The sequence below is a fragment of the Austrofundulus limnaeus genome, unplaced genomic scaffold (genome assembly GCF_001266775.1).
Source record: "Austrofundulus limnaeus strain Quisiro unplaced genomic scaffold, Austrofundulus_limnaeus-1.0 Scaffold430, whole genome shotgun sequence".
Lineage (NCBI taxonomy): Eukaryota > Metazoa > Chordata > Actinopteri > Cyprinodontiformes > Rivulidae > Austrofundulus > Austrofundulus limnaeus.
The window spans coordinates 320,381-336,418 of record NW_013952832.1 but is presented as its reverse complement, the minus strand read 5'-3'; the positions used below and the strand labels follow the sequence as shown (position 1 = coordinate 336,418).

Below are 16,038 nucleotides of genomic sequence, written 5' to 3'. Positions count from 1 at the left end.
GGGGGGGGGGGGGGGGGGGGGGCTCTGCCATGAGGAAGTTTAGCTTAAAGACACGTCCCAGGGGCATTTCTGGTACCTGTCGTTTTGCTCCTCAGCATGGCTTCCTAAAAATGCTGCAGGATTTCTCAAACATGATGAATGAGTCAGAGCAAGGCTTTGGGCATGTTTTTTATGAGAGTATAACATTATAACATGATATAAAACTCAAAAAAGTTGATTTTACATGATACAGCCTCTTTAAGATGCTTGAAGCACCGCCCCCCACCTGCTTCCAGACCGGTTCACTTCAGGGGTGGGGTGGGGGGGGTGGGGGGGTACATTTTCTAGCTTGCAGAAATGTTTTATTTACAATTTAATTAAAAGATGTCAACAACAGAAGACTTGTTCATGTTGGAGCCAGAGTCTGAGCCAGAACCAGAGTCTGACCCAGACGAGAGGAGAATTAAGACGAAGAAATTGTAGTCGAAAGTCCAGACCTTATTAGGCAGTTCTGTTGCAGATAGTTTGTCATAATAATTCAGAAAATGTCATAAAAATAGAGAAAACTGAACGTGCTGAAAAATCTGACCCAAACAATGTAAAAACATCTCTGCAGCTCAAAGAGAGACTAAATTAAACTTTTCTGCCTCCTAGAGACTCCAAGTTTACAACAAAATGTATTAAACAGATAAAAAAAGTGGATTTTGCATGATACATCCCTTTAAATAAAAGCGTAATGACTTCTAGATTTAGAGAGAGAGTTTCATTGAAATTCACCCAATACTTCATGAGATATTTTGCTAACAAGGACATTAGGTTGACTCCAAAAGTTAATGCCAAAGTTTAAACAAACATGCTAATGTTTAGCTTAGCATCTGTAAAACTGTTCTAGTTCTAGACATTTTTGTATTCCGGTAGCTTTGCTGCAGTGACCATCTTGAATAGAGATGTTTCCATTAAAACAGAGACGGACATCCAACAATTAATAAATTCATGTTATTTTGTCAACAAGACAGATTCACAGAGACAAATACAGACCAAAACATTATGACCATTTCACTTCTGGGGGTTGATGATTAACAGAAACCTGTACTGTACCGTATCCTGTCATGACACGAAAACGACCTTTCAACAAAACAGATGACGATATGAACAGAACAAACATATATACAGAGCAATACATTTATCATAAATTATATTATAAATAATACAGTAGATTTTCCTTTTGTTGCTGTGAATGCAGTCAAAGTGTTTTTATAAGGACGTGGAGCTCGGTGTCTGTGAGAAACTTAAAGTTAACTGAGTGGTTCCACGACCCTCTGCTTTGTTCGCAGAATTTAAAAAAATCAAAGTTCCATAAATTTGGTTGAGCAGGATCCACAATAAATAAATACAGAAGAAAATACATACTCTTAATTACTCTGTTCTTTCCTGCTGCCTCTCAGTTGAAATACGTCTTCAAGCACCACAGTTAATTCTCTAACACTCAACAAATGACTTGTGTTTGGAGTGTGTCTGCGTACCTGTGAGGTAGGTATTATGAGATGAATTAATAAAATAGTGAGACAGAGGGAAGCTCATGTCCTCAGACTGATCCAGTTTCTCAGGTGGGATGACTCCGTTCTCATCACTGGACAGATAGCTGGAAAAAGCCTGGAGAGATATCACACCTAACGACAACATGCATACAAAAACACCATATCATACAACAAACGTGAGAAACATACTGAATAGATACAAAGAAAATCACAGAGAGCAAACTTTACCTCAGCTTTCAGAGCTGCTAACATGTGACACAGCAACATTTAACCCTTTATGTTTTGTTTTTTCTGTCAAATATTAACCATAGCAGTAAATACAGCTGAACAGGTACCTGGAACATGAAGTGACATACTTTATACTTACTGAGTACATGTCTGGTGCATGCTGGATACTTACCAAGTACGTATCCTCCAAGTATTATTTAAGTACCAGGCATTTACCAAGTACAAACCCTTATTTACTGAGTGTATACGTGGTAAATACCCATACCCAACCTTGGATCTAGGCCTGGAGGAGGGGCTCACAGGTGACTGGGTCTCTACCCTTGAGGCCTGGTCAGGTTCAACTGAAATGAGTGACATGGGTTTGCCTTCCTGTGGGTCCACCACCTGCAGGAGGGGTTCAGGTGCATGATGCCATGGGCAGGCGCCAAAAGGCGGGGCCTTTGCACTCTGACCATGGCCTACCAAAGCTGACGCTTGGAACCTGGAACCTCACCTCTCTGGTGGAGAAGAAGCCTGAGCTTGTGCGTTCCTCTGTGTTGGAGTTTCCTCCAATGGATGAGAGGGTAGATTCCTGAGTGTTTGGGTGGGGGGATGGGCTCTGACAGTTGTTTGTGCCTATGCACCAAATGATTGTTCGGAGTACCCAGCCTTCTTGGAGCGGGCTTCAATGCCCACGTGGCTAACAACAATGTGACCTGGACAGGCGTGATTGGGAGGAAGAGCTTCTTTGATCTGAACCTGAGTGGTGTTCTGTTGTTGGACTTCTGTGTTAGTCACAGTTTATCCATCACAAACGCCATGTTTGAACATAAGGGTGTCCATAAGTGCACGTGGCACCAGGACACCCTAGGTCACAGATCGATGATCGACCTTGTAGTCATATCATCTGATTTGAGGCTGTATGTTTTGGACACTCGGGTGAAGAGAGGAGCTGAGCTGTCAACTGATCACTACCTTGTAGTGAACTAGATCAGATGGCAAGGGAAGATGCTGAACCCAGAAGACCCAAACGTGTAGTGAGGGTTTGCTGGAAGCACCTGGCAGAAGAACCAGTCAACTCAAACCTTCAAGAGAACTTTAACCACATCCCATCAAAGATAGGAGACTGAGTCAGAGGGGGTCATGTTCAGTTGCAGAGGCGGCTGCCTTGAGCTGTGGCCACAAGGTTGTCAGTCTTCTTATAGTGGCCATCCTCAAACTTGGTGGTGGACGCCCCAGGTCAGGGAGGCCTTCAAGCTGAAGAAGGAGCCCTATTGGGCCTTGTTGGCTGGTAGGTCTCCAGAGGCAGCTGAGGAGTATCTGCAGCCTCAGCCCTTGTTGTTGCTGAGGCAAAAGATTAACTGTGGTCAGAGTTTAGTGAGGCCTTTGATAAAGACTTTCAACCAAACCCACTGAGGAGATTCTGGCAAACTGTCCGGTGGGGGACTTGGAGGTTGGTTCATCCATAAAGTAAATGGGCCGTTGAAGTAGTTACAAAGCTCTGTTGTGGCAGGGCTCAGAGACTGGATGAGATCAGCCCTGAGTTGCTCAAGGCTTTAGATGTTGTGAGGCAGTCTTGGTTGACATCGCGTGGACATCAGGAGCAGTGCCACTGGATTGGCAGACTCTGGTGGTGGTTCCTCTATTTTAAAAACCGGATAAAGGTGTTTCAAATATTGGGGCATCACCTACCTTAGCCTCCCTGGTAGTGTCTGTTCAGGGGTGCTGGATAAGAGAGTCAGATCGATGGTCAAACCCCAGATTCAAAAGGTAAATAATTACCTTCAACTACGTTTAAACATCAGTGGTTGTGCTTGTGAGTACCTTGCTTTAGTTGTGCTTGGTCTTGTTGGTATCTCTCCATCAGAGCATGTGTCTGTGTAGGACGAAGTGGAGGGTAGAGGATTTCATTGAGCCTTGGGTCTCTCTGCTTGCTGTTGATGAATTCTGTCATCTGATCGATGGATACTGTCCCACCATCACCTCCTCTGCAGAGTCAGTAAAGAAGGAAAATGTTTTTAATGTAAAACAACTCAGAAATTGCAAAACAAAATTAAAAATACAAAGTCCAATGAAGCTAAAATCTGCCTGTATTATTTCAGGTCCCTGTTAACAATACTGTTTTAATTTTAATGAGACAAATAAAAGAGCTAAACTGAATAAAAAAACACACATTTGAGTCTAAAGGAGGATCCAAACAGCTTAATATTATTTTACAATGACTTTTGTTGAAAGTTAATGAATTGATCATTTTTTTTCAACAATGGAGGTTTTAAAATGAACAACCTGAATTTATAATAGTGCTGTAATAGAAACATATTTGTTGTTTTAAAGGCAGGCTGTTTCAACAAATTGATCATCAGCCATTGTCTGTTGCATAATAATAATATTAAACAACTTAACTAATATTTAGACAAAATTCTGCAGATAGAAATGAAACCCTCTGTACTAAAACTAATCTGAACATTTGTTCTCATTGTCAGCATCTGCTAAACTAATCAGCTGAGGAAATTATATTAAATTATTATTAATCTCAGCATGACTATAAAAACATAAAAGACAAAATTGCAATAGAGAGCCTTTTTCTATGACTTTGTGTTGTATTTCAAACAGCAGATGAATCATTACTCACTCAGAACATTGTCAACCACGCATTTCTGTGCTTCAACTTTAGAGACCGTTACATTAGGGCGAAGAAGTATTAGAGTTTTGAGGCAGTTTTTGTTTTCTTACTGCATTTTGAAGATGTTGTTGAGCTCAGGACGAGGGCACAGACTGTCCAAGAAATGTCGGTAAACATCGAGAGTAAAGTCCTCCAGTTTAATACTGTCACCCTTCAAACAAAAGAAGCAGACATAAAGTCTTCATTTTAAAAGCAGAACAAGCTTTTGTCAAATAACTCAATTTATTCAAAGAAAAACAAAACATCTTAACTCTTTAGAAATGCAGTTTCTACAAACGTAAGTGGTTTGTGTGAGCAGAAAATGGAGCTCTTGTACCAATTCTACTTACTGCTGCTTGAAAACCTTAATGACTCAGATATTTGAACTCATTTCACCTCCTCGTGTCATTCTTTGCAAAAGCCTCTGAATAAAAGGCTCCAGAGCAGAAAGCAAACAGAAAAAAAAGAAGATATCAGAGTATGTGTGCAAACTACATGAAAGTCTTCACAATAAATATTCTTGACATATTCTAACTGGTTACAATCAAGCCTTTTCTCCAAACTGTTGAAATGTTGTGCAAAATGAGGGCAAAATTAACATTTAAAGGTTTTCAGCCTTAACGTGAAACTCTAAGTAGCACAAAGTTTCTTAGTGAAATGTTCAAACAAAGCAGGTTTATTTGAATGTTTCATGTTTAACAGTGCATTTCTTCTGTTACCAAATGCTGTAAGCATTTAGTGAACCAAGTTCTGCAGGTTTGAAAGTGAAATATTTTCTAATTTTAGCTCCACAAGTTAAACTGCTTGGCCCATGCATATTTTACACTCTGGGATTGAGCAGTACTCCACCACAGCGTAGATGATTTCTTGTACCGGCCTACACTTTTAAAAATGTCTTTTTTCCCACTGTCTCATGGTAACGATACCTTTTTGGCCATTAAAAAACCACAGCTTCATTCTGTGCAAGGTCGCATTGAACAAGCACATTTACAAGCAGAACTGCAAACATACAGGAATCCTGTTGGTGCAAAGGCATGACCTTTTTGTACCCAGTGGGGGGGGGGGGGTGTACAAAGTGGGGATACAAATGGTAGAGGGATGAAATGACTGACACTCTTATGGAGATGTAATAATGTGCTGACTGCAGCTGAATTTCTCTTCACTAGAATCCAAAGTAACAAACATCCTGCAGCATATAGAAACTGTATTCATTTATTTAATCTGTGAACATGCTGAACCACTGTGTACAGTTGTCTGAGCACACTCACTGTAAACGCTGTGTGAATATGTGTGGACAGGTAAAGATACAGATTGTGTTGTTAAGCACATTCAATAGCCTGGTTGGATAGAAATGGGCTAAATAAGTACAGTCTGTGTGTTATTTATTGGTCTGAATGTGTGGAAGCTTGTAATATAAGATTAACTTGGTTTGATCCCCACAGAATTCTAAACCTAAAGTTTTACAAAAATGTATAATACCCATCAAACAGCATAAAATAAAAAGATTATGTTTTATTCTCTATTATAATGGGCAATAAGTCATGTAAGGTAGAAAATAAGAAAGTTTCCCTAAAACTTCAAGCCATAAACTATTCTAACCAGTAATAAATCAATAGGACTAATGTTGTACACATTCAAGTGTCAAAAGAATGATAAAGATGAAWATCACAATAAACATATTAACATTTTTAACATGATAGGAAATTAAAATAAGAACAAAATACACATTTAACATGTATTTACAAAATGCAGATTATTAAAAAAGCTCAGAAAAAAGGAGAACTTGAAAGGTAAAAACCAAAATTAAAATAGAATAAAAAAGTAATTGTAGCTCCATAACTTTCTTTTTCTGTTTATTTTAATGGCAGCTTTCATCGTATTGTGGGTCTTACTTGTCTTTTACGTCCAATAAAATGTTTGGAGTAGACTTTAAGTCCATGGTTCCACTTTTATCCAGTCAAATTCAGCTCATCCCATCGCTTGAATCCAGCAGTTAGCTAGCATCTTAGCTTGGGAAAAGTGATCAAAAATACTCCTTCCATGTGGGGACGATGGCTGTATCCTGAGTCACTGTTATAAGAACTGTAGCACAATGTTTTGTGGTTTTCCTGGTGGAGTCTGATGATGTTTTCTTGAATTTGTTTAAGTTTAAACATAGTTAAACTGGCACAGCTCTATTGAAATCAATGGATCTGGTGTAGAGGACATATATGACCAGGTGTTCTAAAAATAGCCTGAGTGAAGGTCCTCATTTAGCTGGGTAACTGCCTCTAATGCAGCTCAAAGCTTAGGATTTCACTCTTCAACTACAAAATAGAAGTCCATTTGTTTTATTTATGTGTGTTTAACGTGTTCTGGGTGAATCTACACCAGCTTGCTACTTTAAGATTTTTTCTTTTGAATCATGTTGACAAAAAGAATGTAGACTAACAACCTTGCTAAAGCCATTAGCATTACCTGCTCAGTGTGTGAATGAAAACTTTGTAACCTCAAACAACTGTGAAAAACCATCAGTCAAAGATCACTTTTAAAAGAGCGTAGCTACATAACAGTGATGTAGCCCGAGGAGAGAAATATCATAGAGGACAAAACACAAAAGGTTTGAAGCACTTGAGTTCCTGGGTGGAACCAAGGCACTACAAGTCAGTGGGCCAATCACTGCGGTACTGATGAGTTGAAAAAAAAAAACATTTTACACTATCCTGTGATTTGTCAGAGTCATGTCAGTCAATGCTTCTGCATATTAATGTGGCTACTGATCAAATGAAGAAGTTATCCATGTCAGCTAAATGGTCCACATAGACTATCTGATTGTGTTTCAGGCAAAGTTTTGAATCTTGGGACCCCTAGTGTCCGCAGGGCCCTAACCATTCACTTAATTTGATCAATGACAGTTTGGCTCTGCCTGTCCTGCCAGTTATAAGGCCATGCCTGTTAGTAGCCCAGGATACTGGTGGGTCACTGCATTTGTCCTCTTGTTCCCTGTCTTACATTACCTGTCACCATCTGTGGTAATCATACTACTTTACCTATCCAGGTTGTAGTGGACTATGGACTTAAATAAAGTTTCATTAATGAAGTTTGGGTACATCAACTCCAGACTTTTACTGTTTCAGTTTTAAATGGACATTTTTCATCACCATTACACTCCGAACTAGATCCATTTACGGTACCTAGTTTCAATCACACAGAGGAGTGTGTTTTTTGTGTTCATCTCAATAACTCCCTGATAACTAATTCCTAGATAATGTATATTTATTTTTCCTTGGCTGAGCAAACACAGTTCTTACATAAACTAAACTGAGGAGAGAATAGACAGTGGTTTTTATTTAATTTATCTATTTATTTATTTTTGTATTTTGGCCACACCGTTGTTACAGCAGACAGAGCAGTGTGGTTTTCGTCCTGGTCATGGAACAGTGGACCAGCTCTACACCCTCAGCAGGGTCCTGGAGAGTGCATGGGAGTTCGCTCAACCTGTCTACATGTATTTTGTGAACTTAGAGAAGGTGTTCGACTGTGTCCCTCTGGGACTCCTGTGGGGGGTACTTCGGGAGTATGGGGTACCAGGCCCWTTGTTACGGGCTGTTAGGTCCCTGTATGACTGGTGCCAGAGCTTGGTCCGCATTGCCGGTAGTAAGTCGGACTCGTTTCTGGTGAGAGTTGGACTCCGCCAAGGTTGCCCTTTGACATCGATTCTGTTTATAACTTTTATGGACAGAATTTCTAGGCGCAGCCAAGGTGTTGAGGGAATCCTTTTTGGTGACCACAGGATCACATCTCGGCTTTTTGCGGATGATGTGGTCCTATTGGCTTCATCAGATCCTGATCTCCAGCTCTCACTGGAGTGGTTTGCAGCCGAGTGTGAAGCGGCCGAGATGAGGATCAGTGCCTCCAAATCCAAGACCATGGTCTTGAGCCGGAAAATGGTAGGCTGCCTTCTCCGGGTCGGGGAGGAGGTCCTGACCCAAGTGGAGGAGTTTAAGCATCTCAGGGTCTTGTTCACGAATGACGGAAGAATGGAGCGGGAGATCAAAAGGCAGATTGGTGCTGCGTCTGCAGTGATGCAAGTGCTGTACCAGTCTGTCATGGTGAAGAGAGAGCTGAGCCAGAAGACGGTCATTCTATGTTCCTAACCTAATCTATGGTCACGAGCTTTGGGTAGTGAGTGAAAAAATGAGATCACGGATACAAACGGCTGAAATGAGTTTCCTCTGCAGGGTGTCTGGGCTCTCCCTTAGAGATAAACTGATAAGCTCAGTTATCTGGGAGGGACTCAGAATAGAGCCGCTGCTCCTCCACGTCGAGAGGAGCCAGTTGAGGTGGTTCATCTGGTTAGGATGCCTCCTGGATGCCTTCCTGGTGAGGTTTCCCAAGCACATCCCACTGGGAGGAGGTCCAGAGGAAGACACGCTGGAGGGACTATGTTTCTCGGCTGGCCTGTGAACGCCTTGGGATTCCCCCGGACGAGATGACCCAAGTGGCTGGGGAGAGGGAAGGGTCTCTCTGCTTAGGTTGCTGTGACCCAACCCCGGATAAGTGGAAGAAAATGGACAGATGGATGTCATTATAGTCTCTCTCTGTATCTCCACCCAGTAAAACCCCAGATGTATCTAATGTGCTTTCTGTGTACCTCAGTCTTCTTAATGTGTTCAGCAAGCAGAGAGCCTTTCCCTTCCACCTCATCACCCCTATAGATGTACTATAGTCCTTCTACCCAAAGCACCAATACCATATAGCCATTGACCCAATCTGTCCATCCCTGAGAAAAATACAGTGAGGCTGTATGTAGACTCTTCTCACATAGCAGACAGATGTGGGCCAGATCTGGTGTCAAGCAGGAACTGCTGACTGACTGCTGGTATGGTAAGTGGTTTGTCAACCGGATGTGAGACCAGTCTGGCAATGATGGCACTGTTTTTAAGATGGCATTCCACAACTGGCCCAGTTGTGATTTGGTTTATGTGGCCCAAATCTGCCAATACCACAAGTGGGCTGGTTTTGATTGGGTTTATGTGATGCTGGCCCATGCATAGACCACCTTTGGCAAACCACATCTGGATCACAAAAGAGATGCAATTGGTTTGAGCATCCTGGACGAGTGTTAGTGCATTGTGTGGGCCAGAACTGGGCCAGACAAATTTTGTTATGTGAGTTGTAACTGCAGGGTATAATACGTTCTTCCACCACTCTTGATATTCTGGGGTTTTCTTTGCAGAGAAGAAAGATATAACCCTTCGTCCCTGAGTCATTTATAGGGGTCTTAACCATATTATGGTCAGAGACAGGAATTAGCTTTCAAGATCCAAGTACATTTTGAGTATCTTGTTATGCCCTTTGAACTCACTAATGCTCCTGTTGTAGGCCTTGGTTTTTAATCTCTGAGATTTATCTAAATTATCTTTAATAGGGCTGGCACTAACTGTTTTGGTGCCCTAAGCACATCTGCTTTCCTTGAGAATCAACTATTTGTAAAAGCAGATGTCCAGCTGACATCAATATACTTCTTGGGATACATCTTTGAGAGCATAAGAGTGAAGACTGATCCTGATAAGACTGAGGCAGTAGCAGAGTGGCCAATGCCTGTAATACACAAACAACTCCAACATTTCCTTGGGTTTGCCAACATTTACTGGCAATCCATCAAGAATTACAACCAGACAACCATCCCACTAACATGGCTCAGCTCAGTTCACCAACCCTTCACCTGGTCTTAAAAGATGAAGAAAGAGTTCCTAAAGTTGAAACATTTTACTACAGCTCCTGCTCTCACGCACCCTGACCCTCACAGACAATTCATTCTAGAAACAGATGAATCAGATTCTGGTGTTGGAGTTATTCTCTCTCAGCGATTATACCTAGTAAACTACTTTAGTGCACATTCTTCTCTCTGTGATGTGGGTAATTGGAAACCTCTAGTCATCAAGCTGGCTTTAAAAAGAATGAGAGGGTGGAACATCTGTTTATCATGAAAACTGATCATAAAAACTTGACTTACCTACAGTCTACCAGAGACCATAAATGTCTAAATGCCAGACAGACCTACCACAGCCACCTTTGCTACTCGTCATCCAAACCGGCACAGATCTTTTTCAAGACGGAACAATTAGCTCTGCCCACTCCTCTGAGATCTCCACCCAATGCTAACCCCCAATTTACATTACTTGCGTTCCGTCTCCGCTCCGCTCCGGTCTGACCTCCTCAGCAAATACACACCCATTATAATCAATGAGAGTGTTTACACTGGCTGCGCACGGCTGCGCAAGGCGGTGGTGAGCGGACAGAGATCTGTCAAAATTAGAACAGATCCTATTTTTGACAGATGCTGGAGCTGCGCCGGAGTCAATTTTTAAAGATTACGTTGCACCAACAAGAAAAGAAACTAGCACAACATCCGATATTTTCAAAATAAGACACTTTTAGGCTGGATAATTTGTCGGAATAATGTTGAAATTGCAGCTATATTAATAAATATACTGATATATTTCTGCACAAATGCTGTCAGAATGTATCGTTCTGTTTGGGAAGCAGATGGAAACATGTAGCATGAAGCATATGTGTACACACACGATACACGTGGATTTTATTTTGAAATCAGAAGTTTCAGAAAGCCGACAGCGAGACAGTTTCAACATAGATACCAAAAGCCTTTATATCATTGTTTTCAGCTGTGTTTGGAGTTCGTCTTTCACAGAATTAATTATTTTTTGCTCTGACTTCCACATTTATCACTGAATTCATCGTGCAATCTCCTTCTTGCACATCTGTCGGGCCGGAGTGGAGTGGTGGTAGTGTAAACTGGACTTGAAACGCACAGCTGCGACCTGCGCTGCGGAGTGGAAATGGAACGCAAGTAGTGTAAATTAGGGGTAATGACAATGGTGAACTAAATAGGTATTCCCCCTGAGAACTGCTCTTTGCAGGACATGCAGAGACATTGTTAATGGGAACCACTGGAGCAACTTGATGGCCAGGTGGAGTCTGCTTTGCATGCTGCTCATTCAGCAGTATGAGCTCAGCAGATCTCAAATTCACCATACACCTGGTGGTGCTCAAAAAGGCCTAGACCCATAAATCAAGCCTTTCACATCAGCCACCCAGACAGAAAGAGTTACTGATGAGGTGGAGCAGGTGACCTTGTTAGCTGAACCCCAGCAGATGACAGGGTGTGTGCATCAAGTGTGTAGGGGTCACCTCGAGTGAAGAAACAAGATTTTCTGCCTCTAAGCAGGCCTCAGACAGGCCTGACGAGAGGACAGGAACTCTGTTACAAACTGAACTCTATTTAGGCCATGACAGGTCATTCTAACAGTGGAAGAGAACCCCTCAGTTCTCTTAATCAGATAATGGACAGAACAATCTCTTCTGTTCGTGATTCATTTGTCGTTTAACTAAGAATGTTTATGCATTTGTTAAATCATATAATGACTGTCACAGGATCTGATTACAATGTTTTCTGTTATGATTCTTGTGTTTTGGTTATTTTTGGTAGTATTTTTCAGATTGTTTTTCATTGTTTGGTATTGTCTTATTTTCTCATTTCCTGTTTTCAGTTTCCTATGCCATGTTTACCTAAGTCAGCTTTTTAGTATTTTTCCAGCCTGCCACACTCACCTGTCCTCAATTGTAATCACCCAGCTATTTCCTACTTCCACTCAGCCCTGTTTGTATTTAAGGATCTTATCTTCATTACTTCAGCGTCCGACCATTGTTTACCCATGTTTGTTCTCACCTCATGCTCCAAGTTTTGTTTCTTTGTTTTGTTAGCTTACCACCATGTTGGCTTTTTTCTTTATTAAAGTCTTTTTAATTACTTTAAGTTTGGTCTGCCTGCCTGCATTTTGGGTTCTCCTCACCATCAAGCCATAACAGTTTTCATTGTGTTTTCATGCAAATCACTGTTTTTATTTTACTGTGAACACAGTAATATAATTGTGGATTTTTCCTGAGAAAATCTTTCATTTACCTGGACTGAAAGAATGGTTCAGAGCTGATTATAAACAGAAATGTTACATTTAATCATCATAAATGTTTTGCAGTGATTTCTTTTAGAGTCTATCAGAAAGAAGCTAAAGAGGTTATCATGATGTTGTTGTACAACCACAGAATTTAACCTTGACTGGCAAGTCTCTTTCTTCTCTGACTCATCTCTAAGCCTGCGGGCGGAACCAAAGTTCCATCCATCCATCCATCCATCCATCCATTTTCTGTACACGCTTCTTCCTTTTCAGGGTTGCATGGGTCACTGGTGCCCATATCCAGCAGTCACAGTGCGAGGGGCGGGGTACACCCTGGACAGGTCGCAAGTCCATCACAGGGAACCAAAGTTTGTCCATTCTTATTACTAACCTGGACGGCTTTGAGCACACTCTGACTTCCTAACTTAAACAAGGAAGACGGCTGTGGTTCTCTTCGTAGAATCTCAGCCCTGGGGGCTGTAATTCTAATCCCACGAGCCAATTAGGGAGGATTGTACAGCCAGGGAGCCAACAAGCCTGTCGGTGTTCCCACCCGAGGCTTCAAGCCTCTAAGCGTGTGTTTTTACCTTCCGATGGGAAGATGATTTTATTTTGATGGAGAAACCAGATACGGCTTGAATTTTTCTGGCTTGGACTGAAACAGACGCAAAGTTACCTGAAAATAACACCTGTTTGCCAATGACCAGTAACCGAGCCGACAACAGTTCACTGACTGATCAGAGGCGAGCCAGCTTTTCTACTCAGAAGGTGCCTTAAGAAGCCATCATCAGGTAAAAGCTGATGTGTTTAGAGTGACATGTACTGTGGACTTGAGTCGAGAAAAGATGTGCAGATCCTGTTGTCTCACACTTTGATAAAAGTAAAAGAGTAGAAATACTAATCTTACCCTTTTCTTGTATTTTGATTTGCCAAAACTTAAGCTAAAGTGCCAGTAAAATTGTTTGGTTGTTTAACATCAGAACTGACGTTTTACTGTCTATTATAAGTAATCTGTGTGATGTGGATTGAAAGTCGGACGCGAGTTTTATCCCATTAATTCTGACGTTTGTTATAGGAACTGAATAACCACAATCAAGTGTAACTTATGATCTGTTTAATTTGTGTAAATAAATGATTGCATAGTCATTATGAATCAAATTGAACTCGTCTGAGCGTTCCACTTATTGTGTCATTTTCACTTCGCACAGTCAAGATATTAACGAATAGTGAGAAATCCCTTGGTAAAAATTTTCCTCATAACCCTGTGTATGAGAGATGTGGGGAAAAGCTTATTACATCCTAAGCTCACTTCCTACAAGTGTCATCCTTCAACTCCAACTAGCATGTTTCACCTTGAAGGAAATTTTGTAACAGATTAATTGAATATCAGATGCAGTATTGTATTTTATACTTTCTGATCATTTCAGCCTGTAAGGATAAAGCAGACAAAGAGTTGGTGTGTCTTATGTGGTCTTTCTTTAGTCTAAACAAAAATGAGTGACGCTCTGACATCTGACGTAAAAGGTAACACCTCCTGGGGTGTAACCAGGAAGAAAGATACATTGTATGGTCAATTCATTATTATAGTAAAAAGAAGTTGTCAGAATGTTGTGGAGAGTCTGCTCAGAGCAGGGCAGCTGTGTTTTGATTCAGCCCAAGGTCTGACTGAGGCCTGTGTGCTGAGTGCTGTTCTGTGAACCTGATTGGAGTCAGAAGATTGAAAATAAAGTTTTAAGAAGAAATCCAGCTGAATCCTGTTTGTTCTGACATACCATTTTGAACAATGCATTTTTCCAACAACCCCTTTCTCTTTTCTGGGTTCAGCAGAAGCAAACAGTCAGAAGCATCTTCAGACAGAGATAAATCCGGTTTCACTGTTTATACTCTCTCTGTCTAGCCTGCTGTGCTAGCTAACAAACTGTGCTCTAAAGCAGGGGTTCTCAAGCCATTTGGGTCTGGGGACCCCTAACAAGGATGAAAAAAATTCCAGGGACCCCCCTCATAAACACCATGCTGTTTTAAAAGATACATTATTTTCAATTCAACCCCTAAATGCCATGAGAATATATATTTTTATTAAGTTTATTATGTTTGTTTCATTAGTTCATTGTTCTCCATGCATTTTTAAAAATAAAACCAAATTAACATTTTAGTCAAATTTTTTGAGGACCCCCAAGATACCTCTCGCGGACCCCAGTTTGAGAACCGCTGCTCTAAAGGCTCCTCAGATACCTTTTCCAGAGAACTCTATGCCACGGTGGAAGGAAAGAGCTGATGGGTGCCGCCATGTTTACCTCCAGAGCTCCACTGCATCACAGCGTAGCTCTGAGATGGTAGGTTGGATCAAACATCAGTGTCATATCATCTGAGTTTATCATTATCACCTTCTGATATTTATTCTGCTCTTCTACACTGCATTAATCTGCACTAACTCATTCTATAGAGTCTATTCAGCATTTTAAATCACATTCATACACTGATGTGGCACACATAGGAGGCAATGAAGGGTTCAGTGTCTTACCCAGGAACATGTGACATGGCCATGGAGTCAAACCTCTGACTCTCTCAGAGGACAACTGCTCTAATGATGATGATCCACAGCACCACAGCACCACAGCACCCACAGAACCCACAGCACCACAGCACCACAGCACCCACAGAACCCACAGAACCCACAGCACCACAGCAGCCACAGCATCACAGAACCCACAGCACCACAGAACCCACAGCACCCACAGCACCCACAGCACCACAGTACCACAGAACCCACAGCACCCACAGCACCACAGCACCCACAGAACCCACAGCACCACAGAACCCACAGCACCACAGAACCCACAGCACCCACAGCACCCACAGCACCACAGTACCACAGAACCCACAGCACCCACAGCACCACAGCACCCACAGAACCCACAGCACCCACAGCACCACAGCACCCACAGAACCCACAGCACCCACAGCACCACAGCACCCACAGAACCCACAGCACCCACAGAACCCACAGCACCCACAGCACCACAGCACCCACAGAACCCACAGCACCCACAGAACCCACAGCACCACAGCACCCACAGAACCCACAGCACCACAGCACCACAGCACCCACAGCACCACAGCACCCACAGAACCCACAGAACCCACAGCACCCACAGCACCACAGCACCCACAGCACCACAGAACCCACAGAACCCACAGCACCCACAGCACCACAGCACCCACAGAACCCACAGAACCCACAGCACCCACAGCACCACAGCACCCACAGCACCACAGAACCCACAGAACCCACAGCACCCACAGCACCACAGCACCCACAGAACCCACAGAACCCACAGCACCCACAGCACCACAGCACCCACAGCACCACAGAACCCACAGAACCCACAGCACCCACAGCACCACAGCACCCACAGAACCCACAGAACCCACAGCACCCACAGCACCACAGCACCCACAGCACCACAGAACCCACAGAACCCACAGCACCCACAGCACCACAGCACCCACAGAACCCACAGAACCCACAGCACCCACAGCACCACAGCACCCACAGCACCACAGAACCCACAGCACCACAGAACCCACAGAACCCACAGCACCCACAGCACCACAGCACCCACAGAACCCACAGAACCCACAGCACCCACAGCACCACAGCACCCACAGCACCACAGAACCCACAGCACCACAG

General features: G+C 42.6%; 1 protein-coding gene across 1 annotated transcript in view; it reads right to left on the bottom strand.

Moving 5' to 3' along the window:
• plcb1 (phospholipase C beta 1) overlaps positions 1-16,038 on the bottom strand; it is a gene marked incomplete at its 5' end in the record, with an annotated part of 86,543 nt that overhangs the window by 56,400 nt on the left and 14,105 nt on the right. The window contains 3 exon segments of the mRNA XM_014024606.1: positions 1,503-1,649; positions 3,549-3,712; positions 4,458-4,558. Coding sequence (XP_013880060.1) covers positions 1,503-1,649; positions 3,549-3,712; positions 4,458-4,558 — 412 coding nt within the window.